This window comes from Salvelinus alpinus, chromosome 28, assembly GCF_045679555.1.
Source record: "Salvelinus alpinus chromosome 28, SLU_Salpinus.1, whole genome shotgun sequence".
In the NCBI taxonomy this organism is placed as follows: domain Eukaryota; kingdom Metazoa; phylum Chordata; class Actinopteri; order Salmoniformes; family Salmonidae; genus Salvelinus; species Salvelinus alpinus.
The window spans coordinates 36,560,856-36,586,831 of record NC_092113.1 but is presented as its reverse complement, the minus strand read 5'-3'; the positions used below and the strand labels follow the sequence as shown (position 1 = coordinate 36,586,831).

The 25,976-nt window shown below is 41.8% G+C and overlaps 1 protein-coding gene across 1 annotated transcript; it reads left to right on the top strand.

Annotated features, from left to right (window-relative positions):
* The first annotated feature begins 4,435 nt into the window (after positions 1-4,435).
* On the top strand, positions 4,436-10,557 carry LOC139557785 (keratin, type II cytoskeletal 8-like). The gene is made up of 9 exons (XM_071372967.1): positions 4,436-4,974; positions 6,818-7,026; positions 7,737-7,797; positions 7,888-7,983; positions 8,546-8,710; positions 8,886-9,011; positions 9,180-9,400; positions 9,524-9,567; positions 9,727-10,557. The coding sequence occupies exons 1-9, from the start codon at positions 4,549-4,551 to the stop codon at positions 9,990-9,992; spliced, it is 1,614 nt and encodes a 537-aa protein (XP_071229068.1). The 5' UTR covers positions 4,436-4,548; the 3' UTR covers positions 9,993-10,557.
* Positions 10,558-25,976: the final 15,419 nt, after the last annotated feature.

Below are 25,976 nucleotides of genomic sequence, written 5' to 3'. Positions count from 1 at the left end.
CACAGCATTACAGTCACACAGCTCACAGCATTACAGTCACACAGCTCACAGCATTACAGTCACACAGATCACAGCAATACAGTCACACAGCTCACAGCAATACAGTCACACAGCTCACAAAGCATTACAGTCACACAGCTCACAGCATTACAGTCACACAGCTCACAGCAATACAGTCACACAGCTCACAGCATTGCAGTCACACAGCTCACAGCATTACAGTCACACAGCTCACAGCATTACAGTCACACAGATCACAAAGCATTACAGTCATACAGCTCACAGCAATACAGTCACACAGCTCACAGCATTACAGTCACACAGCTCACAGTATTACAGTCACACAGATCACAAAGCATTACAGTCACACAGCTCACATACTTGGATCTATTTCAAGTGAGTGAGAGAGTTACCCATAATGTATTTCTCAAGGTTGCCATGGCAATATCAAGGACAAGAGATCCGTTGGCGGGACAAGAGAGGATGCAGTGTTTGGCTCAAGGAGTTGTGACTCACTCTACTCACTCTCTGAGAATGGAGAGGAAAGGTAAGGAGGGGCAACAGTGCCAAGGCATTGTGTACTTGGTAAGTAATAAAAAGCATTATCAGAAATGATCACACCCAACAGAAACATATGTAAAAACAGTAGCCAAATGATAGCCTCTCTTGACATGATATATAACCTGATAAAAAATGCTGGAATTTTCATGCTCAAAAGATATACTAAGGTTATTGTTAGATAGCCATACTCAGGTAATTGTTAGATAGCCATACTCAGGTAATTGTTAGATAGCCATACTCAGGTAATTGTTAGATAGCCATACTCAGGTAATTGTTAGATAGCCATACTCAGGTAATTGTTAGATAGCCATACTCAGGTATTTGTTAGATAGCCATACTCAGGTAATTGTTAGATAGCCATACTCAGGTATTTGTTAGATAGCCATACTCAGGTAATTGTTAGATAGCCATACTCAGGTAATTGTTAGATAGCCATACTCAGGTAATTGTTAGATAGCCATACTCAGGTAATTGTTAGATAGCCATACTCAGGTAATTGTTAGATAGCCATACTCAGGTAATTGTTAGATAGCCATACTCAGGTAATTGTTAGATAGCCATACTCAGGTATTTGTTAGATAGCCATACTCAGGTAATTGTTAGATAGCCATACTCAGGTAATTGTTAGATAGCCATACTCAGGTAATTGTTAGATAGCCATACTCAGGTAATTGTTAGATAGCCATACTCAGGTAATTGTTAGATAGCCATACTCAGGTAATTGTTAGATAGCCATACTCAGGTAATTATTAGATACCATACTCAGGTAATTGTTAGATAGCCATACTCAGGTAATTGTTAGATAGCCATACTCAGGTAATTGTTGTGGAAAGGCAGCACATATTGCTACATCAGGAAGTACAATTGGGGTAATCAGTGGCAATTTTAGCATGTAAATCTTGGTGGGGAAAACTCCCCCCAAAATCTTTTATGCATGCCAGCAAAGCCACTACAGAACGCAACACCAAACAATATATTAATTGGACTATATCGGTGACAAACAGTGCCCACAAACTGTTACAGCCTACATAAAGCTTTTCCAAAAGCAGAGTCCCAACAGCAGTCCCAACACCTTACCACTGCTACACCTGACTGTCAGCGGAGCCTTGTCTGGCAGCGAAACAGTTCATTCAGCCTTATTTATTGGCTTTAAAAAAAACATTGCTGATATGGCTGACTTGCTTAAACAAATGTGATTTTTACTGACAATTGAGATGTACAAACTATGACATAAGGGGAGGACGAGCGGTTAAGAGACAATCCGTAATTTCCAATAAGACTTAATGGGCGAGCTAGGACGGACATAGTCAATATAACTATTTGTTCAGCACTTTTGAAATGTACAGCGACAGAATTTCAGAACATGGGCCTTTCTTACAGTATTCTCCCTGTACCCCAAGTCAGAACCGTAGGATAAATAAAGGGGGCATATAAGCAGACAATGAAAGCTCTTACAATATTCGATGATGACTTTTCTCTAAAACAGGCTAGAGGCTACATGACCACCACCAAGTCAGAACAGTAGACTAAATTATGAGGGGAAAAGGGACGAAATTATTAAGCTGAGGCACATGGGCTACTAACAGCTTACTACACAACATACAGTTAGTATTACTTTCTTAGCTACAGTATACATATCTCCCTGGCATATTACATAATTTATGCAGTAGCATATAAGAAATTTTTGGACTCACCTTGCTGTGCTGTGCTCACTTGAACAGGAAGGTGGCGTGGCGGTCCTTTGTGGGCAAATTTTGTCATCAACTTTGTCATCAGCCTGTCATTCTCTGGATTTATGGTGCTTTCAAAACAACTGGGAACTCTGAAAAAAACAAGGTTGAATCATGACGCTAGTGATCTACAGATCAGCGCTCTAGAAAGAAGCCCGGTTTCCTGACTTGGAATTCCAAGTTGGAATACCGTTCAAAATGTTTTTTCCCAGTCAGAGCTTGTTTCTTTCAGAGTTCACAGTTGTCTTGAACTCACTGAAGTCTGAGATTTCCCAGTTCTGAGTTTCCAGTTGTTTTGAACACAGTAGAAGTCATGCTGGATTGACAGCACGGCCAATGTTGAATGTTTACCCTTTTAAACTTGGAAAAGAGACACTTAAACCCAGACTTGGACCACACATCCACTCCACTGAATAGCAGGATAGTGATTGCTTTACAATGCTTGCAATTAGACACTGATTTCTTCCAAATCACTCACTGTTGAATTTGCAATTTCCAACTTGTTGTGTAACGTTTATATCCAATGGTCGATGAGCACCGATATGTTTTATCTATAATTTCTCTTCATAATTTCTCTTCATATGATCAAAGATTAAAAAGGATTTGCCAGTAAATTGTTGACTTGATTCATGATGATGACTGCTAGCTACGATTTTGAAAGTATGATGTTGACATGATCAGTCTAATCAAAGCTGCTCTAGATATAATGTGATTTGACATCATTTTATCAGTGGCCAATGACCTTGAGCCTTCTTGGATGGGCATTCTAATGTAACTCTATGGCAGCACCAAAGGGGCTTGAATTTTCTAGCTCTACCCTTAGACTTGGAGGTGACTAGTGTCCTCATGAGTGACAGAACACTGAGCCAATCACGGTGCAACTAGAGAACATTACCAACCCCTACGCTCCTTATTTTCGGCTGGCTGACCCACCCCCACAGAAAGCACTGAGCTAGGCTGAAACACCTGCATTTTGGAGCTGCCTTACTCAAGAAAGCAAAAAAAGAGACCATGTTTGTATACTGTACGGCTCCATGATACCATTTTTGTACATTGTTTGCAAACTGATATGCGACAGATATTAATAGCAAAATAACATGCAAAACAGGCAACCCCCCCCCCCAAAAAAAATATATTTTATTTTTATTTATTGCTAAACAGGTGGTGCTCAAAACAGGTGAATGACGGACCGCCAGCGTGGGTAATCAAGATTACAAGCACAACGGCACTGCTGTATATCTGATTGGTGTTATCTGGTAGGACAAAGGTAAAGGCAACTTTTAAGGAGTCTTCAGTAGATCACAACCCAGTAAACCATCATCACCTTATAACCATGATATTCTAACATGGGTTTCTGTAGCATGCTGTGAGACATAGAGGAATGCATGCAGCCTCAGGCCTTGCTCCAAACCACAACAACAAGCCCCATTGGGTGAATAGCTTGAACACCTAGCTGGTTGGTGTCGTTGTCCCTGTTTCTAGGAATAACTGGTTGTGCTGAGAGATAACATTGGCTGATTGAGAACATGATGGTTCAAAAAATGATTATATAACTAAAAGTAAAGCGTCTATGAGGTCAATTATATAACAAAAAGCTGTCTGTGATATCAGGACAAGCCTACTGGCAGCATTCATTCATTAAAACCCTGAGTAGCACAGGCTCATTACGTTCATGGTAGGCAAGGCATCCTGTTTCACACCTTCAGTACAGTATCTAACTGGACCCGTCTGCAATCAGGTACCAAATTAAAGAGCAGCGCAGTGAGCAACAGTTCTGCTTTGCACCTGACCTATATTCCATGAGGTTTACTGGCAAGCTTCTAATCCCTTGTCGTGTAACACATTTGACTATGTAAAGCAATGTAGAGAGGTGATCCTGTTCAACTACATGACAGTTTGTATAACCAGCTGTTATCATATTTCACCTCAGGCTTTAACACTCCAACAGGTCCCTTATGCCCTACCATGTTTTTCCTAACAGGGTCCAAATGCCAGGTAATAACTTGGTCAGCTTGTGTTATAAACTAAAAGTATTCTGTTACACTGTACTGCTCCTCCCTCTTCTCCCCTCACCCAGAGGCCTGCCCAATGAGAGCTAGCCCTTTGGCCCCTCCCACCGGGAAGGCTCTTAAAACCAGTGCTGTAACTCATTCTCTGTCTATCCACTCGGGTTTCCCCAGCACTCCAGACAAGCCCGCCTGCCATTCTATCTCCCCCTCAGTGTCCTTCACTCACCAACCGCTCAAGACCAGCCAGGATGTCGGTCAGGAAAACTACCAGCTACACCGTCAAGTCCTCTTCCTCTGGGGCAGCCCCTCGCAGCTTTAGCAGCATGTCCTACTCTGGACCCAGCCAGGGGGCCTCCCGCCAGAGCTACAGCGCCCGCAGCTCCTATGGAGGGGCCAACAGGGGCATGGGAGGCGGGTTCGGGGTCGGTGGTGGAGGCGGCAATTACATCTCCAGCTCTTCTGCCTATGGAGGTGGCATGGGCCTGGGGATGGGGATGGGTATGGGGATGGGTATGGGTGGTGGTGTTCATACCCCCATCACCGCTGTCCAGGTGAACAAGAGCCTGCTAGCCCCCCTCAACCTGGAGATCGACCCCAACATCCAGATCGTCCGCACCAATGAGAAAGAACAGATCAAAGGCCTCAACAACCGCTTCGCCTCCTTCATTGATAAGGTCAGCCATGGTAACCTTTCCCTGTCTATCTGTCTGTCTGTATTTTTATCTGTATCTATCAATATCTCTGACAATGTACTTTGCCATAAGCTTAAACTGCTATAAAACTTTAGTCTTTGAATGAAAAAGGGAAGTACAGAGTACAAACAATCTGTGGGATTTTACGAATCTATCTCTATTAGCTATTACAATGCTGAGGTGTCTGTTGTGTAATGAATGTGGAACAGCGGAGAAGAAATAGATAAAAGTTAACTTTGTGAAATGCTGGTACACGCCATGGGAGATCTGTTAGAGTGTGTTAGGTTGAATACACGCACAAGCAAACTCATCAGCTTGGAAAAGGGAAGAAAATCGAGACTTGTCTGAGACTCAACGCAGTCAAGCAAACTGCTTGTGATAGTTTTCTCTGGGTTCTCAAGAATTCACATCTAATGGTTTTGCAGTAATTGTCCTTTTATAGTGATGAAAACAGAAGTGCAGCAGGGTGGGTTGGGGGGGAGAGTTTCTACAGAAGGGTGTGTCTGTCTCTGGTTAGAGTAGTTAGTGATCTGGTTTACCTTGGGAATGGCTGCCTGCCCTACCCCTGCGGAGGGGTGTGGCCCGCCCCTGTGGAGGGGTGTGGCCCTGCCACTGTGGAAGGTTGTGGCCCTGCCCCTGCGGAGGGGTGTGGCCCGCTCCTGCCCTGCTGGACACTCCAAAGAAGGTCATACTCCTGGAACACAGACAGGACCATTTTGTCATCACCGTCATTGTTACGTTTACATACTTTTTATATTCTTAACAAGTATTGGAACAATGGAATGAATTTCAATGAAAGGCTAGTCTATACAAAAACATGGAGGGTAACATCAGAACACGGTCAAACATCAATACATAACATTTAAAAGTGATAGCAATGTTTCATATTGCTTTAGTTGAATTGATGCCTGGGGGCGTTTTCTTAATAGCTTCTCTACTGACCTATCTGTCCCACATGCCAAGCCTGCTCCACTGGGTTAGTATTTAAAAAGGGCAGCTGGTTTCATGTTCTGGCTAACACCAGTGGATTGGTTACATAACGAGGAACAAAACGAATCAGAAAGGGATTTTACCACTGCATGTTTCTAAAGGGAATAGATAATAGTTTGCAGATGGCCCCTCCTTTTTAATCTTGTGATAACAATTCCCTTTCCTACTTATTTCTAAGTACTGACTCTAATCTAATTGCAGTTGAGGCAGCCATTTTATGATCATTCCTGAGGCTCAGTCAGGAGCGATATCCACTGACAGCCATCTATTTATTTTATCCCCTATTATAGATGAGCCAACATGCTCTCCCCCTCCCCCATTACACCTACCTGTATACTGCAGTTAAATATTTACCTTCTAGTTGGTTGGATTGGCTTTGTCACGTTCCTCTCAATTCTCTCTCGGGCGGGCGGTCGCCCCACCTCCCGACCGCGCCCTTTTAAAACAGGAAAAACATGGAGGAGGTCTAAATAACTCTATCCCCAGCTTTTTCCATCTCCCCCTCTGCCTCCTGTCAGGATGCACATCATAGCTTCCTTGGAAAAATTGCTTGCTAGGTCTATCCTCAAAACAGCCGTCCCCACAAGCTCCAAACACTCATTTAAACAATAAACACCCTAATTTCTCCATTGGAGGATTAAACGGTTCACACGAGGATGACATGGGGATAGTCATGGATGAGTCATGTTAACCCACCATCGATGTTCCTTTTATGGTGCCCTTTTATGGTAGAACAGAGAAAAGTCCAGAATTGGAACAATATATTGTGATAATGTGATAAACTGGTGATCAATGTGCTTATCAAATGAATCAACATCTCTTGCACAACACACAGGTACGCTTCCTGGAACAGCAGAACAAGATGCTGGAGACCAAGTGGAACCTCCTCCAGGGACAGACCACCACCCGCTCCAACATCGACGCCATGTTCGAGGCTTACATCTCCAACCTGCGCAGACAGCTGGACGGCCTGGGCAACGACAAGATGAAGCTGGAGGCGGACCTGCACAACATGCAGGGCCTGGTGGAAGACTTCAAGAACAAGTGAGTTCGCTATTCATGTCTCTGCCTTTAATTAACAGATGTCGTCAGCCATATTTTCAGAAAAGACTTTGCTTGGGCCTCTGCCTGGCCAGGTTCATAGCACCATTGGAGGGGTGCAGTAAAGGATCAGGGAAAGCCTGTTAGTAGAGGGAATTTTTGATTTAATCAGTAACACAGGACACACCAGTATTGTGTAATCTCAGTACTATAGATGTACAATACCCAACTATAGTCCATTCTCTTCACATCATAGGGATTACTCCACTGAACTGGAATGCCCTGGAGGAAACATTAGATTTTACTTGACTGGAGGTGAAAGTCATTTAGATGACTAGATGTCTTTCAGCTTCGCTTACACAGATCGCTGCATCATGGCAACGGAACACACACCAGTGCCGCCAATCTGTCAGTCCTGACAAATGATACGAGCACATTAGCAGTCTGTGTCCTCAGGGGGAAATAGCACAAAATAAAGAAACACCTCACAATCTCCGCCCAGATTGAAGAGTGCAGAGTAGAAAACGATTCCCAGGGGCATAGTTGTTGTGAATGTAGCACTCATGCCCCCTAGTGTGAAAACGGTATATTAACTCTATTACTATACCATAATAATAAATAGTTACAATTATGACATTGAAATATATAAAATCGAATGTTGAATATATTCATATCTGAACTAAAGCTAACATTGCTCTCAATCTTCTCCCCAGGTATGAAGATGAGATCAACAAGCGTACCGAGTGTGAAAACGACTTTGTGCTCATCAAGAAGGTTAGCTACTTAAGATTTTATCCCATCAGTTTTTCTGGCTTTCTCTTCTTGTCATCTTGTTAACATACGGATTGTGGATGTTCCTCTCAGGATGTGGACGAGGCCTACATGAACAAGGTTGAGCTGGAGGCTAAGTTGGAGAGCCTAACAGATGAAATCAACTTCCTGAGGCAGATCTATGAGGAGGTATGGCACTGAGCTCATCACTTAGCTACTTCCTGTTTACATTACTCCATAACAGTTTAGTTCAAAATAAATACCTCAAGCCATAATCTTATATAATGTATCTGACTCCATCTACCTACCTAATCTGCTAGCAAATTATTACAACAACTATTTGAATTAGGAGGACATTATTGACTCTTCAGTCCTTAATTAGGATGATATTTTTGACTCTTCAGTCCTTAATTAGACACTCATTCATTATAACCAGATGTGTTGTTGGCAGCTTCCAACAACGGCCTGGATTTGTTTTTTGCTTTTATTTATTTAGTTATTGAGTTATGGCACACGGTGTTGTTTGTTGTATAGACTGGAATGGGTCTCTCTCATGCTGGATCTACACTTTTACTGACATCTGTTAGGCATCTTGACTTTGAAGTCAAACTGCTGGAATCAATCTGGTTGGTTTTTCATCTCTGGGGTAGGCTGAAGTCTGAAAGTCTTGTCTGTAATAGGCCAAGTGTTTGATGGTCTCTCTCTCTCCTTCTCTCTCTCTCCTTCTCTCTCTCTCCTTCTCTCTCTCCAGGAGCTGCGTGAGCTGCAGGGACAGATCAAGGACACCTCAGTGGTGGTTGAGATGGACAACAGCCGTAACCTGGACATGGACTCCATTGTGGCTGAAGTGCGTGCCCAGTATGAGGACATCGCCAACAAGAGCCGGGCCGAGGCCGAGACGTGGTACAAGAGCAAGGTATAGTAATGGGCACTTCTATAGTAGATAAACATGATTTCTCCCTTTGGCCGCTATGTTCAGGGCTGCTAATAGCCTTTCAGTACACTGAAAAAGTTGATGTAAAGTCACGTGTTTTCCACCCCGACCATGAATCACTAACGAACCCCCTGCTTTCTTCCTGTTGGATGTTTAGTATGAAGAGATGCAGACATCTGCCACCAGATATGGAGATGACCTGAGATCCACCAAGACAGAGATCTCTGATCTGAACCGCATGATCCAGAGACTGCAGTCTGAGATCGACTCCGTCAAGGGACAGGTACACAACCAAGACTCTCAGTGCTAATAAAGCACAATCTTATCTTAAGTGTTAGATTTGTGGCATCTAGACTCACGTGATGTTGACAGAATATACTATTTTCCAATGGCATTAACAATTTGATTATAAGCAGAAATGATGACATGCCGTGTCTTCGTCTTGTGTTAGCGTGCCAACCTGGAGAACCAGATCGCCGAGGCTGAGGAGCGCGGGGAGATGGCGGTGAAGGATGCCAAACTCCGCATCAGGGACCTGGAGGATGCCCTCCAGAGAGCCAAGCAGGACATGGCCCGGCAGATCAGAGAATACCAGGAGCTGATGAACGTCAAGCTGGCCCTGGACATTGAGATCGCCACCTACAGGAAGCTGCTGGAGGGAGAGGAGGACAGGTGAGATATTGACATCCATGAAAATAGTACACGTCAGCTTGAAAATACAGTATTATATAGCAATGGAAATACTGTATATTACCAGAAACTAACATTTTCAATTGGTCTTCTTTTCACAACCAGGATAGCAACTGGTATTCAGTCCATCAACATCTCCAAACAGAGCTGTAAGTACATGCCTTCCTCACACCATTTAGCTGACACTTTTATCAAAATAAAACCCAGTGTTTTTCCCCTTCTGTTTTGTGGTGCATTTAAAACATCCATGATATTCATGTTTAGCCAACCTGTATTCACCAGTTGTCTCTCTCTGTGTCACCTCACAGCAAGCTACAACTCCTTCCCTATGGAGAGTGCTAACAGCACCTACAGCAGTGGCTACTCCAGTGGTTTCGGCGGTGGATACGGCGGTGGATACGGCAGTGGATACGGCGGTGGATACAGTGGCAGCAACTACAGCTCCGGTAGCGGCTACGGTGGCGGCAGCACCACCAACGTCACCACCCAGAACAAGAAGAGTGTCGTCATCAAGATGATCGAGACCAAGGATGGAAAAGTTGTCTCTGAGTCCTCCGAAGTGGTTGACGATTGAGCGGCTGGATAATGCCCTCTAGTCTAATCTCTTGCTCACCATTCCACTACAGTGTAACACTTAAAGTCAAAGGCAAACAATGTTACATGAGCACAAATATAAATGTGGCTGTTAAGCAATAAACAGTTTTAATCCAACCAAAGATTTTAAGGGGACCACAGAATATTTTTCTTGTTCATACTGTATGTCTTATGCCTTTTCTAATTCTGTACTAAAACTAAATGCTTGCAGGAAATTAGCAAAAAATGAAGTTGCAACTTGTAGAGAACATTCTGTCCAAACCTCTGCAACCCTGTTCACTGTAAAGAGGGCCATTCTCTGAGTTCAGTTGCATGAAATGGATGATATTGTGTACTGTCCATGACAAGCGTTGCTCAGAGTGGGTGTGAATGTGACAGTGCAGCACCAGTGTTCTTGGTCAACCTGTCTAAAATGTCTGCTATGCTAGATAGTAGTGCATGTCTTCCCTGTTGTGTTCTGTTGGACCCCAAAGAAACTTCCCACCGTTGCCTGAGGGTGCTGTTTTTGCTACCAAACAATTAAATGTGTTTTTACTGAAAACGTATTGTGTCGTGTGTTTCACGTCTTTATTCCTGCACGCTCAAATTCTTGTAAAAGTTTCACCCAACATGGGTTTCATACATAGTCTCAGTCGGTATGAAGTCAGTACTGAGATAATGCTGGTAAAACTGAAAAGGAAGGAGACAGAATCATCCAGTGGTAGTAAAGGAGAAGACACACATTGAGGGTGATATGCACAGCACATAAACAAACAACTTCTCACCTGCACACAAGCCTTTCTTCAGCTGTCATAATGTATTGCATTCCATTCCATTCTTCAGCTGTCATAATGTATTGCATTCCATTCCATTCTTCAGCTGTCATAATGTATTGCATTCCATTCCTTTCTTCAGCTGTCATAATGTATTGCATTCCATTCCATTCTTCAGCTGTCATAATGTATTGCATTCCATTCCTTTCTTCAGCTGTCATAATGTATTGCATTTCATTCTTCAGCTGTCATAATGTATTGCATTTCATTCCTTTCTTTGGCTTTAATACTGTATTGCATTCCATTCCTTTCTCCAGCTGTTATACTGTATTGCATTCCATTCCTTTCTTCAGCTGTCATAATGTATTACATTCCATTCCATTCTTCAGCTGTTATACTGTATTGCATTCCATTCCTTTCTTCAGCTGTTATACTGTATTGCATTCCATTCTTTTCTTCAGCTGTTATACTGTATTGCATTCCATTCTTCAGCTGTTATACTGTATTGCATTCCATTCCAGCATGCTCAAGTGTTCTGGAAAGAAAGAAAGAAAGAAAGAAAGAAAGAAAGAAAGAAAGAAAGAAAGAAAGAAAGAAAGAAAGAAAGAAAGAAAGAAAGAAAGAAAGAAAGAAAGAAAGAAAGAAGGGATACAGGTCTATAGTTTTTGACATCAGTTGAGTTGAGTGTTGGTTTCTTGAGGAGGGGAGCAAAAGCCATTTTGAAGTCAGAGGGTCGCAGTCATTGGTCAGGGATGATTTGATGAGGGAAGTGAGGAATAGGAGAAGGTCTCCAGAGATCGTCTGGAGAAGGGAGGGGGGGTGGGGTTGAGCTGGCAGGTTGCCGGTTGGCCAGACCTCACTAGTTTCAGAATGTCATCTAGAGAGAGGGGAGAAAGAGGTCAAGGCGTATGGTAGTTCTGTGTAAGTGAGACCAGTGGACTCAATAGGCTGAGTGAATGAGGAGAGGATGTCAACCTTCTTTTCAAAATGGTTTACAAAGTCGTCTGCATAGAGGGAGGGAGGAGGGGGAGGGGGTGGAGGATCAAGGAAAATTGTTTATATTTGCTGATTGCCTAGGAGAGGTGAAACCACTCCCCCTCCAATACAGCCACTGATTAACAAAACAAGTCCCAATTTGCCCTGCCCCTTAGTTGTTGACACATTAACCAGGATTATCTGCAAGTTATGATCAGTCAGTAGTCAACACACCAAGTAGGCCACTGGGAAGACAGGCAACACTTAAAGTAGATGGCCCTAGCTAACAAAGATACAGTACTAGACCACAACAGTTTAAAAAATGTTTTTTAAACGTATCACTCCTGGAGATAACAGGAGTTCTCTAGCTATAGAATGAAGGACGTTTTTAGACATGATTGGTCTTATTATTATTATTACACCAATTATTTAATCAGTTATGGCCATGAAAAATGCATGCTGTTCTTCCCCATGTTGAAAATAGGCTGATGGGACTGATTACAGACAGGATTTCTGATGACCCTATATACCGTAGCTAAAAAACTTTCCCAATCGGTCTCCTTGTTCTGTGTGAAATTTGGTGTAGTTATCATCTAGGGTACCATGTGATAACAGAAACCATCCCAATACTGTCCATTCTGGCTCGATATACTCCAAAACGCATACATGTATGACCTATGAGCCCACCTTAGGGGGTGTCAATACCATTCTTATTGTTTCATACCTTAATATGCGTTGTATTATGAAGTTAAAAACATATCAAATAGCTTGAGATTGTTTCCTGATAACAGAAAATTACATTTCATACCCTCAATGCTGTTTGCCCAACTAACCGACTAGGGGTCATAACATATAATGCAGTGATAACCACATTTAGTTAACTCAGATGCATGGGTATTATACGAAAATATAACCCACAGACATGGACCTTAATGAAAATCATAATTAGATTTTGCTAGCCTAAAGTAAATAAATGTGTGAAATTTGGCCTGCTGGCCCATGGACTAATATATATGTCTATGTCCCAGACTGAGTGCCGCAGAGATAAATAAGGCTTACAGCAATTATAAAGCATTAAATTAGGTTAAAATGTCATTCCATGTGAACAACATGTCAACACAAGTTTGTATTTTCATGAAATGTAGCACAAGGAAATATCTTTCAGGAAGGATTTCAGACATCACACATTTGAGAAGTGACCTATAGAGGGAGTTCCCTCTGTATGCATTTTCACATGTCCCTATTGGTCATGACTCCCAAAATACTGGGCCTGTATTCATGAAACCTCTCAGAATAGGATCGCTGATCTTGGATTAGGTCCCTCTTGTCTATGTAATCTTATTCATTGTGCTCTTAAAGGCAAAACTGATCCTAGAACAGCAGAACTCCTTCTCTGTGAAACGTTATGAATACGGGCCCTGGTGATACCACTCTCAAAATCTAAAACACTCCTAAAACACTGCCACCTTTTTGTTAATAATACAGTATAGTCAGTGATATGATGTACAGTGGCAAGAAAAAGTATGCGAACCCTTGGAATTACATGGATTTCTGCATAAATTTGACATCAACTTTGATCTGATCTTCATCTAAGTCACAACAATAGTCAAACACAGTGTGCTTAAACTAATAACACACATGATTGTATTTTTCTTGTCTATATTGGATACATCATTTAAACATTCACAATGTAGGCTGGCAAAATTATGTGAAACCCTAGGCTAATGACTTCTCCAACAGTTAATTGGAGTCAGGAGTCAACTAAAGGAGTCGAATCAATAAGACGAGAATGGAGATTTTGCTTAGAGCTGCCCTGCCCCATAAAAAACACTTACAAAATTAGAGTTTCCTTTTCACAAGAAGCATTGCCTGATGTGAACTATGCCTCGAACAAAAGAGATCTCAGAAGACGTAAGATTAAGAATTGTTGTCTTGCATAAAGCTGGAAAGGGTTACAAAAGTATCTCTAAAAGCCAGTCCACGGTAAGGCAAATTGACATTTCAGCACTGTTGCTACTCTCTCTAGGAGTGGCCGGCCTGCAAAGGTGACTGCAAGAGCACAGCGCAGAATTCTCAATGAGGTTAAGAAGAATCCTATAGTGTCAGCTAAAGACTTACAGAAATCTTTGGAAGATGCTAACATCTCTGTTGACGAGTCTACGATACTTAAAACACTAAAAAATAATTTTATTCATTGGAGGACACCATGGAAGAAGCCACTGCTGTCCAAAAAAACATTGCTTCACGTCTGAAGTTTGCAAAAGAGCACCTGAATGTTGGCAAAATATTCTGTGAACAGATTAAACTAAAATTGTGTTGTTTGGAAGGAACACACAACACTATGTGTGGAGAAAAAAAGGCACAGCAAATCAACATAAAACCTCATCCCAACTGTAAACTATGGTGGAGGGGCTGCTTTGCTGCCTCAGGGCCTGGACAGCTTGCTATCATCAACTGAAAAATGAATTCCCAAGTTTATCAAGACATTTTGCAGGAGAATGTAATCTGTCCGCCAGTTGAAGCTCAACAGACATTAGGTGAAGCAACAGGACAACAACCCAAAAGACAGAAGTAAATCAACAACAGAATGGCTTGAACAGAAGAAAATATGCCTTCTGTAGTGGCCCAGTCAGAGTCCTGACCTCAACCCGATTGAGATGCTGTGGCATGACCTCAAAAGAATGGTTCACACCAGACATCCCAAGAATATTGTGGAACTGAAACAGTTTCGTAAAGAGGAATGGTCCAAAATTCCTCCTGACCATTGTGCAGGTCTGATCTGCAACTACAGAAAGCGTTTGGTTGAGGTTATTGCTGCCAAAGGAGGGTCAACCAGTTATTAAATCCAAGGGTTCACATACTTTTTCCAACCTGCACTGTGAATGTTTACACGGTGTGTTCAATAAAGACATGAAAAAGTATAACTGTTTGTGTGTTATTAGTTTAAGCAGACTGTTTGTCTATTGTTGTGACTTAGAGGAAGATCAGATAAAGTTATATGACCAATTTATGCAGAAATCCAGGTAATTCTAAAGGGTTCACATACTTTTTCTTCCCACTGTAGGTGTAAAAATTAAACAGAACAGTGGGTCAATTTCCACAATTACTAAGAGCGTTGAAGTGGAAATTAATTGAATTTGTCTTAACTGAATTGACTTCGTTGTCTTTAAACCTCTTAAGCTGACAGTCCCTGAAATCGGGCACTAGAATTACTTAAAAATATATGTTTACATTAATTATTTTATTGATTTCCCACTGTTTAGAAATCAGAAGACAGCCATCCAGATCTTCCTATGTCCATGTATCTGTCCTCTGTCGAATAGACTTGTATTTGCCTCTATCTGGTGGTCGACTGCATCATTACATCAATATATCAATCAATCAAATGTATTTATAAAGCCCTTTTTACATCAGCCGATGTCACAAAGTGCTATACAGAAACCCAGTCTAAATCCCCAAACAGCAAGCAACGCAGATGTAGAAGCACAGTGGCTAGGCAAAACTCTCTAGAAAGGCAGGAACCTAGGAAGAAACTTAGAGAGGAACCAGGCTCTGAGGGGTGGCCAGTCCTCTTCTGGCTGTGCTGGGTTGAGATTATAACAGTAGATGGCCAAGATCTTCAAACGTTCATAGATGACCAGAAGGGTCAAATAATAATAATAATCACAGTGGTTGTCGATGGTGCAACAAGTCAGCACCTCAGGAGTAAATGTCAGTTGGCTTTTCATAGCCGAGCATTCAGAGATAGAGACAGCAGGTGCAGTAGAGAGAGAGAGTCGAAAACAGCAGGTCCGGGACAAGGTAGCACTCCCAGTGAACAGGTCAGGGTTCCATAGCCGCAGGCAGAACAGTTGAAACTGGAGCAGCAGCACGACCAGGTGGACTGGGGACAGCAAGAGGTCATCAGGCCAGGCAGTCCTGAGGCATAGTCCCAGGACTCAGGTCCTCCAGGAGAGGAGGGAGAGGGAGAGGGAGAGAAGGAGAGAGAATTAGAGGGAGCATACTTAAATTCACACAGGACACCGGATAAGACAGGAGAAATACTCCAGATATAACAGACTGACCCTAGCCTCCCGACACATAAACTATTGCAACATAAACACTGGAGGCTGAGACAGGAGGGGTTTGGAGACACTGTGGTCCCGTTCGACAATACCGCTGGACAGGGCCAACCAGGCAGGATATAACCCCACCCACTTTGCCAAAGCACAGCCTCCACACCTTAAGAGGGATATCTTCAACCACCAACTTACTACCCTGAGACAAGGCCAAGTATAGCCCATGAAGATCTCCCCACGGCACGAACCTGAGGGGGGCGCCATTATATCCATTTATATCACTTCACTATAATGTTACGTCAAAGGGGTGGTCCTTAGAAAAACATTTATCCATCTCGACTGCTTTATGACACAGACATGGCAAAGCAATCGCTGAATTTGTCTCGAGCAGACGGATCGAAGTACACAACTCCTGATGTGCAAATCAGTTGTCCAACCTGGGTATAGGGGCAATATTACCCTCTTGCTATATTGATGACTAAAACCATGGTGAAAGTGCTAACCGGCTGTCCGGTTCCAGGCATAAGCTTAGGGAACCCAGGCACTTGGGGTCCCCCGACCCAATGTTTTTATTTTGTATTTTTTGTGGAACTCAGTCGGGGTGTCAACTTACTATACTACTTACTATTGAGAGTAAGAATAGTAGAATACACAAGGTGCAATTTCGAAATTTGGTTGTGCATCAGCAGTTTTTCTCTTGTTATGTCAGTCACTGACAGTCACTCAATTAGCCATGTCAGCTAGCAATTTTTAGATTGGTAGTTAGTCTAGCCAGCCATGTAAACTGGCTAGACTAACTGATTTTGTTTTCTCACTCATATATCATATAAACAGCTTTCTGTCCCATGGTAGAATGAGTAGAATTGCACGAAATTGGCTATAAAAGTGCAAAGGTTTTCTCTCCACCCCATGGCAAAATGTTTAGAATTGCAGAAAACTTTATTTAAAACTGCAACATTTTCGCTACGCCCATGGCAAAATGTGTAGAATTGTAGGAAATTTTAAACAAAAAAGTATCTCTCCACTGTCAAAAGGGGGGCCACTAAAATGTTTTGCCACTAGGTGGGGGGCCCCCCAACTAAATCTTGCCGAGGGCCCCCAAAAGGCTAGGGCCGGCAAGCAAAAGCTTGCCATAATGTTGTCTCTCTTTTTCATTGTCAATCAAGAACAATGGATTTCATGACAGTTCAGAACATAATTATTGAGTTATGGAGTTCCATGTTCTGACCATCTTGGTCAGAACGTCTGAAAATACATACTCTTAAGGATATTGTAAAGACGACTCTGACGGATATTGAATCCTATTGACAACCAGTTTTGATTGAAAGTAAAAGTTGGAAATGTATTTTTTTATCATTGTTTCTACGGACAAATTTCAACTGAACAAACGTTCACTTATACTGTATACATATCAATCAAATGTATTTATAAAGCCCTACTTACATCAGCTGATGTCACAAAGTGCTGTACAGAAACCCAGCCTAAAACCCCAAACAGCAAGCAATGCAGGTGTAGAAGCACGGTGGCTAGGAAAAACTCCCTAGAAAGGCCAGAACCTAGGATGAAACCTAGAGAGGAACCAGGCTCTGAGGGGTGGCCAGTCCTCTTCTGGCTGTGACGGGTAGAGATTATAACAGAACATGGCCAAGATGTTCAAATGTTCATAGATGACCAGCAGGTTCAAATCATAATAATCACAGTGGTTGTCGAGGGTGCAACAAGTCAGCACCTCAGGAGTAAATGTCAGTTGGCTTTTCATATTCGAGCATTCAGAGTATCTCTACCGCTCCTGCTGTCTCTAGAGAGACTGGGACAGGTAGCACGTCCGGTCAACAGGTCAGGGTTCCATAGCCGCAGGCAGAACAGTTGAAACTGTAGCAGCAGCACGGCCAGGTGGACTGGGGACAGCAAGGAGTCATCAGGCCAGGTAGTCCTGAGGCATGGTCCTAGGGCTGAGGTCCTCCGAGAGAGAGAAAGAAAGAAAGAAAGAAAGAAAGAAAGAAAGAAAGAAAGAAAGAAAGAAAGAAAGAAAGAAAGAGAGAAAGAAAGAGAGAAAAAGAGAGAAAGAGAGAAAGAGAGAGATAATTAGAGAGAGCATACTTAAATTCACACAGGACACCGGATAAGACAGGAGAAATACTCCAGATATAACAGACTGACCCTAGCCCCGCAACACATGAACTACTGCAGTATAAATACTGGAGGCTGAGACAGGAGGGGTCGGGAGACACTGTGGCCCCATCCAACGATACACCCGGACAGGGCCAAACAGGCATGATATAACCCCACCCACTTTGGCAAAGCATATCTATCCTTTCAAATCGCCTGTAAAGAGCATGAGCATGCTGTGTCAAGTCACAATGTCTCAGAGAGAGAGAGAGAGAGAGAGAGAGAGAGAGAGAGAGAGAGAGAGAGAGAGAGAGAGAGAGAGAGAGAGGGAGAGGGAGAGGGAGAGGGAGAGGCTAATTCAACAATCAGGGGGATTATTCATGAGCGTAACATATGACCTTTAATAAAGGACATGTTTGGAATAACCTTTAAAAGTCAACTGCACCTTAGAACCAACTTCTCTGGTTTTAAACAGCCTTTATGGCTTCAAAATGAGTCATATACAATGAAATCAAGTGTCACCATTGACTACAAAGTGTAAATAGGATAATTTTGCTCATAAAGCCAGTCTCGTCCAAAACTGAGTTTTATAAGTGAGTTTGTCACAATTTACTGGAGGGCTGTGTGTGGATTAAGGTCATGCCCACTTGCACAGTGCCCACTAACCAGAAAGAAGCAGCAGTGCTGATTGCCCTCTATCAGCTGCTAATCATAGCAGCCAGAACCTCCAGACAGTGAGACAGACCTGCCCATTACGCATCGCTTCAGACTTGTTTACATAAGACAACATGTCGTCAATGTTATGTTGAAATAACACTTGGCTCGAAGCCTTTTATGGAGTGGCCACTTGCTGATGTGGTGGATAGTGTCAATCACTCGAGTCTGCCACTTTGAGGCAAAATTACAATTGAGATGATGAGAGTGCACTTGTATCCCAACTGCAACTAGTCAATATTCCAAAACTCATTCACAAGAACCTTGTGTCCCCCGTGACCTGTTTAGTAACATGATTCCCTATGAAACACTGCCAGACAAAGGCACACTGGTAATAGATAGTGAGAATGTTGTAAACCACTAAACGGCGCCGAAGCTCTCGCCAATGACTTGATAAGCTGATTGTGGCCTGGCTGCTCAATGTGCCTGCTAGTTGCTAACTTCATTGACAAACACAGAGTTGGAACTTAGCTACCCACATGGCAAAAACTGGTTGAATCAATGTTGTTTCCACATTATTTCAATAACAAAAATTCTATGTGATGATGTTGAATTAACATGGAAAACTGATTAGCTTTGCAAAAAGTCATCAACGTAAGGTCATTTCACATTTATTTTACCTAACTTTTAACCTAAATCCAATGACTGGGTGTAAATCAAAACTCTAGATGTTGAACTGACGTCTGTGTCCAGTGGGTAGCTTAGCTAGCAAATTATATTAGGAACTAATAAACAGTGTGTAACTCGTGGTTTATTTACGATAGTTTGACAGCTTGCAGATTCTAAAGTTGTAGACGATTCTGTGCTTCCAACTTTGTGGCAACAGTTTGAGGAAGGCCCTTTCCTGTTTCAGCATGACAATGCCCCCATGCACAAAGCGAGGTCCATACAGAAATGGTTTGTCGAGATTGATGTGGAAGAACTTGAATGCCCTGCAGTGAGCCCTGACCTCAACCCCATCGAACACCTTTGGGATGAGTTGGAACGCCAAATATGTAAATTAAATATATATATATCTTGAGTTAATAAAGCCGCATACAAACATGGTCTCTTTCTTGAGTAAGGCAGCTCCAAAATGCAGGTGTTAAAGCCTAGCTCAGTGCTTTTTGTGGTGGAGGGGCAGCCAGCGGAATATACCAAGTGTAGGCATTGGTAATCTTCTTTAGTTGCACCGTGATTTGCTCAGTGTTCTGTCACTCATGGGGATACACCACCACAGAATCTACAGGGAGATCTAGGCAGTTCAAGCCCCCTTGGGTGCTGCTATAGATTTACATTAGAAGTGCCCTTCCAAGAAGGCTCAAGGTCATTGGCCACAGATAAAATTATGTCAAATCACGTTATATCTATCGTAGTTTTGATTGGACTGATCATGTTACTTTCAAAATCTTAGCTAGCAAGCTAGACAGGCAGTCATCATCATGAATCACATCGACAATTTACTGGCAAATCCTTTTCAATCCTTGTCATAGGAAGAAAAATTATAGATAAAACATATCGGTGCTCATCGGCCATTGGACATAAACATTACACAACAAGTCAGAAATCGCGAATTCAACAATTAGTGGTTTGGAAGGAATCAGTTGCTAACTGTGATGCAAAGCAATCACTATTTTGCTTCCCCTGCCTGCTATTCGGTAGAGAAGGTGTGTGGTCCAAGTCTGGGTTTAAGGATTAAAAACATCTGTCTGAAATGGTCTCTTAAAAGCATAAACATTCCCACACAACACCATAGGCCAGAAAAGGTTGAACTCATTGGCGGTGCTGTCAGTCCAGCATGACTTCTGCCGGGTTCAAAACAACTGGGAACTCAGAACTCGGAACTAGGAAATCTCCGACTTCGATGCATTCAAGACAACTGGGAACTCTGGACTCGGAACTAGGAAATCTCCGACTTCGATGCATTCAAGACAACTGGGAACTCTGAAAAAAACAAGCTTTTTCGAGAGCTCTGACTTTCTGACCTGAAGATCACTGACGTCGTGATTTAACCTTGTTTTTTTTCAGAGTTCCCAGTTATCTTGAAAACATCATAAATGCAGAGAATGACCGACTTTGATGACTAAGTTTGATGACAAAGTTTGCCCACAACGACTGCCGTTCCACCTTCCTGTTTAAGTGAGCACAGCACAATAAGGGTAAAAAAATTACTACAATTAATAAGCCTATGTCGTGTATGCTGCTGCATAAATTATGTCATATGCCAGGGATATATGTATACTGTAGCTAAGAAAGTAATACTACGTTTACGTGTTGTAGTAAGCTGTTAGCAGCCCATGTGTCTCACCCTAAGAATTTGGTCCTTTTCCCCTCATAACTTAGCCTACTGTTCTGACTTGGTGGTGCATATGTAGCCTATAGCCTGTTTTAGAGAAATGTCATCATCGAATATTGTAAAAGCTTTCATTGTCTGCTTAAATGCCCCCGTTATTTATCCTACGTTTCTGACTTGGTGTATAGGGAGAATACTGTAAGAACGGCCCATGCTCTGAATTCTGTCACTGTCCATTTACAAAGTGCCACACAAATAGGCATATCATCTGTCTGATGATCTTTCTTCTCTTGTTGTTTCACCAAAAGTAGCCTAGATATGGAAGAATGTTATTTGTGATCACAACAGAAGGACTTTAAGTAGCTGTCAAGAAATAATCATTTAAAAGAAACCGTACGTGTAGGCTTACCACAGAGGGCTCTCTCAGTACGTCCTCTCAGCCAGTAGAGGGAGCAGTATAACCTATGGTGTACTCCGTGTTAGAAGTCAGACTGACTAATTTTGCGTTGCTCACCAGGGGGCGGCATTGTATGACAATATCTCCCACTCCACGTCATCACCCAACACTACTATGTACAGTACAATATGTTCCTTGATAGGCTGTTGAGGGCTCACTTTATCAGAATGTAAAATACAAATAATGGCCCGGCACAAAAAATGTACTTTGTGATACTGATTCACAGAAGCAGCCAATAATTTAGTTGAAGCCATGATGACTAAACCTATTTGAATTTGTCTCTTGCCTATCTTCATTTTATGTTTCGTCGCTGTCTGATGAAAATCTCATAACTACATTTGTACCATTTTTTATTTATTTTTATGTATTTATTGAAAACAGTAACTAACCTCAATGTACTCTAAACATTTCATGACTCAAGGAACAAGAAAATGTATTCAAAATAGCTCCTTAAGTTTTACAATTGTATGTTTGTTAATAGAAAAATATGGTAATTTTTCTATTTCCTGAAAAGTCTCTGTTTTGAAGATAAGAGGTTTTCATCAAGCAGTGACGATTTGTATCAAAATAAATTGTGTTTCTAAACTGTGATCCTTCTATTATTTCATTTGATTTATTGTAAGAAATGTGCTGTATAAATAAAGTTTGATTGATTGATAATGCAATGAGGGTCTCAGTCCATGCTAAAACACTGACTTGTATCACCTTAGTAAATTCTCGAGTTCTTTTAACCTGGTCCCAGATCTGTTTGTGCTCATGCCAACTCCATTGCTGTCATTGTTAAGCCAAACATTGACATGACGATGAGTGACAAGCAGTTGACATGATTACAGCTCAAAGCATACTGGCACTCAGGCTAGCATTCCTTGGGATCTTTATGCAAACAATGTTTCTCATACAAACATACCTGTATAGGTGCATCTGTAACAGTATACCTTTAGTACGTCCCCTCGCCCCAACCCGGGCGCGAACCAGGGACCCTCTGCACACATCAACAACAGTCACCCACGAAGCGTCGTTACCCATCGCTCCACAAAAGCCGCGGCCCTTGCAGAGCAAGGGGCAACACTACTTCTAGGTTTCAGAGCAAGTGACGTAACTGATTGAAACGCTAGAAGCGCGTACCCGCTAACTACCTAGCCATTTCACATCCGTTACACATCGTTTGCATCACTCATAAATAAATCAACATATACTCAAATATGACATGATCAATGAGGTGATCTGTCCCTTAGGTAGACTGGCCTGATACCAATGAGATACATGGCTAGTTCATCAGTATGTATAATCTATTTACTATGCATAAAACATAGAAGAGAAGAGAGCCATGCAGCTCTTCAACCCATATCTCATAGGAATTGTTAGATGTAAAGTACCACATGTGATTAATTCTGCTAGAAGCTTAAAAAAAAAAACAGTTTGTTGAACCATAATCAGTGTGCCTAGCCAGATAGCTACTCTACCACGCCTACTTGTTGAATGTATACAGAATGTATGGATATGCACACCGTTGAGGAGCATGATGCTGTTAACCTTCATCTAGAAGATCTACCCCCTGACCTCACAAAACACTTGTAGTCTTTCACAATCTTTTCAGCACTTAAAGGGTGACTGCACTTCCTGATTTAGCCTTTTTTTCCTGAATATTGCTCATTAAGAAATGCTAGTGGCCATGACTGAAGCCAAACGAGAGTTGTCTTGGGGGTGTGGTTTGATGTGGGTGTGTTATGTTCGCATATCATACCCTGGCAGGAACTGTTGTTTGTTCCTCCTGAGTCACCGTAGCAACAACATAGGCACTTCATCAAAATGGTCAAAAAGATACATCAAGAAATGTGTCATTCATTTACACGTTTCTGCCAAGGAGGTCTTGGTCATGCAATTTTACATCTAGCTGAGATGTTTGGTGCAGTATATCAGAAGTTAAAACATTTGCATGAAAAACTAGTCAATGCACTGCATACAGTCTATTGAGTTGGGAAAGTCTGGCTGCCCAGTGCCCAGGACTGATTTCTGAGAACAATAACATGTCTACAACTTTAGAATCTGCAAGCTGTCAAACTATCGTAAATAAAGCACAAGCTACACACTGTTTATTAGTTCTCAAAATCACTTGCTAGCTAAGCTACCCACTCAAGTTTTGATTTACACCCTGTCATTTAGGTTAAAAGTTAGGTCAAATAAACATGAAATTCACTTACAGTATGTTGATTACTTATTGCAAATCCAATCAGTTTTTCATGTCGATTTAAGGTCATCACATTGGATTTTTTGGGTTGAAATTATGTGGAAACAACTCAAATCGAAGAATTTTTTGAATATTTTTTTTTCTCCAATTATTCAACAACAATACAGTAAGAGTAAGTACTATGACAAAAGGTATTTCAACCCTCCCCAACCCCCAAAATACACAAATAAATGACATATTACAAAATAAATCAATTAAATTAGAATAGAAATAATACTAACAATGACTAAATAAGACAAATGACAAGAGAGGCCAACATATACACAAAGCAATGCAAACAGTACATTACAGAGAGACCAACATATACACAAAGCAATGCAAACACTACATTACAGAGAGACCAACATATACACAAAGCAATGCAAACACTACATGACAGAAAGACCAACATATACACAAAGCAATGCAAACAGTACATTACAGAGAGATCAACATATACACAAAGAAATGCAAACAGTACATGACAGAGAGACAATTGCTACATGATTCTACAAGCTCACATCTACCAACCTCAATGGAAGTGTTTCCATATAGTCCAGGAAGGGTTGCCATATTTTCACAAAGTAATTGAATTTATTTCTTAAAGCGTAGGTAATCTTTTCCATCAGAGAGCCATCTTGTAATTGGGAGAGGGGAATCTGATTTCCATGTTGATTTCCAACAAATTGTCTTGCAATTTCTGTAAATTTCATGTTGAAGTTACTCCTCAAATTCACATTTGTGTTGTTACCCAGAAGGCATTTTTTTTTTTTAATTGTATTTAACTAGGCAAGTCAGTTAAGAACCAATTATTTTTTACAATGACAGCTTAGGAACAGTGGGTGAACTGCCTTGTTCAGGGGCAGAATTACAGATTTTTACCTTGTCAGCTCAGGGATTCAATCTAGCAACCTTTTGGTTACTGGCCGAATGCTAACAACTAGGCTACCTGCCACCCAAGGGACAAGTGAGAAAGGGACCTCCATAAATAACCCTTGGCTTTGGGCCAATGTTATTTCAACATAACATTGACAACATGTTGTCTTATGTAAACAAGTCTGAGGCGCTGTGTAATGGGCAGATCTGTCTCACTGTCTGGAGGTTCTGGCTGCTATGATTAGCATCTGATAGAGGGCAATCAGCACAGCTGCTTCTTTCTGGTTAGTGGGCACTGTGCAAGTGGGCATGACCTTAATCCACACACAGCCATCTAGTAAGTTGTGACAAACTCACTTACAAAACTCAGTTTTGGACGAGACTGACTTTATGAGCAAAATTATCCTATTTACACTTTGTAGTCAATGTTGACACTAGATTTCATTGTATATGACTCATTTTGAAGCCATAAAGGTTGTTTAAAACCAGAGAAGTTGGTTCTAAGGTGCAGTTGACTTTTAAAGGTTATTCCAAACATGTCCTTTATAAAAGGTCATATGTTACGCTCATGAATAATCCCCTTATTGTTGAATTAGCCTCTCTCTCTCTCTCTCTCTCTCTCTCTCTCTCTCTCTCTCTCTCTCTCTCTCTCTCTCTCTCTCTCTCTCTCTCTCTCTCTCTCTCTCTCTCTCTCTCGCTCTCTCGCTCTCTTTCTCACTCTCAAAGACATTGTGACTTGACACAACATGCTCTTGCTCTTTACAGACAATTTGAAAGTATATATATGTACATACAAGCAGAGAAACCGGATAACAAGCCAAGACATCGCCATCTGAGTACATGCACTAATCGGCACAGAAACAGGGTGTTCCGCGGACACACACACCTTATTTTCCAGTTGGGACTGGTAGGCTTAACGAGTATGTTCATCCTATTCACTGATGACTAGATATAGAGACCACACACTCATGAGCTCCACCACATACCGTTAGTCACAAACAGACAGTGTTTCGATCCTGCAAGGATCTTCGCCAGGACATTTCCTCTTTTAGAGCCATAGCTTAGAGCCAGAGTGTAGGAGAAGGAGTCACAGACACCCCTCTCTCTTCACACGTTTCATTATAGTAGGGGAGTACCAGTGCCACTGCAGTATACTTACTGTATATTTTAATAAGGGGAGGAATAAAGAGATTAGCTTTTTTCCCCCCTTCAGTCTGCAATCTGAAGTTCAAACAATAACATAGCGGTCACCCTGTCACTGATTTGGTAAAAAAGCTGTTGGATGGGCTGGAGAATTGTAACCACTCTCAAATTCATAGACATAGCTATGTATGCAAGGACTGATCAACCTCAAGATCAAATGTATAATTCTGCCCATGTTCTGAGGCGAAATAGTGTTTAATTACAATGACATTGTTTACAAACATTAGCGTAAAACAAGCTAATATTTTGGATTCTGATGGGGTACGCCAGTTGAACTAGACGAATGAGGCAGTTTTAAGTTATGTTTTTCGAGTATCAACA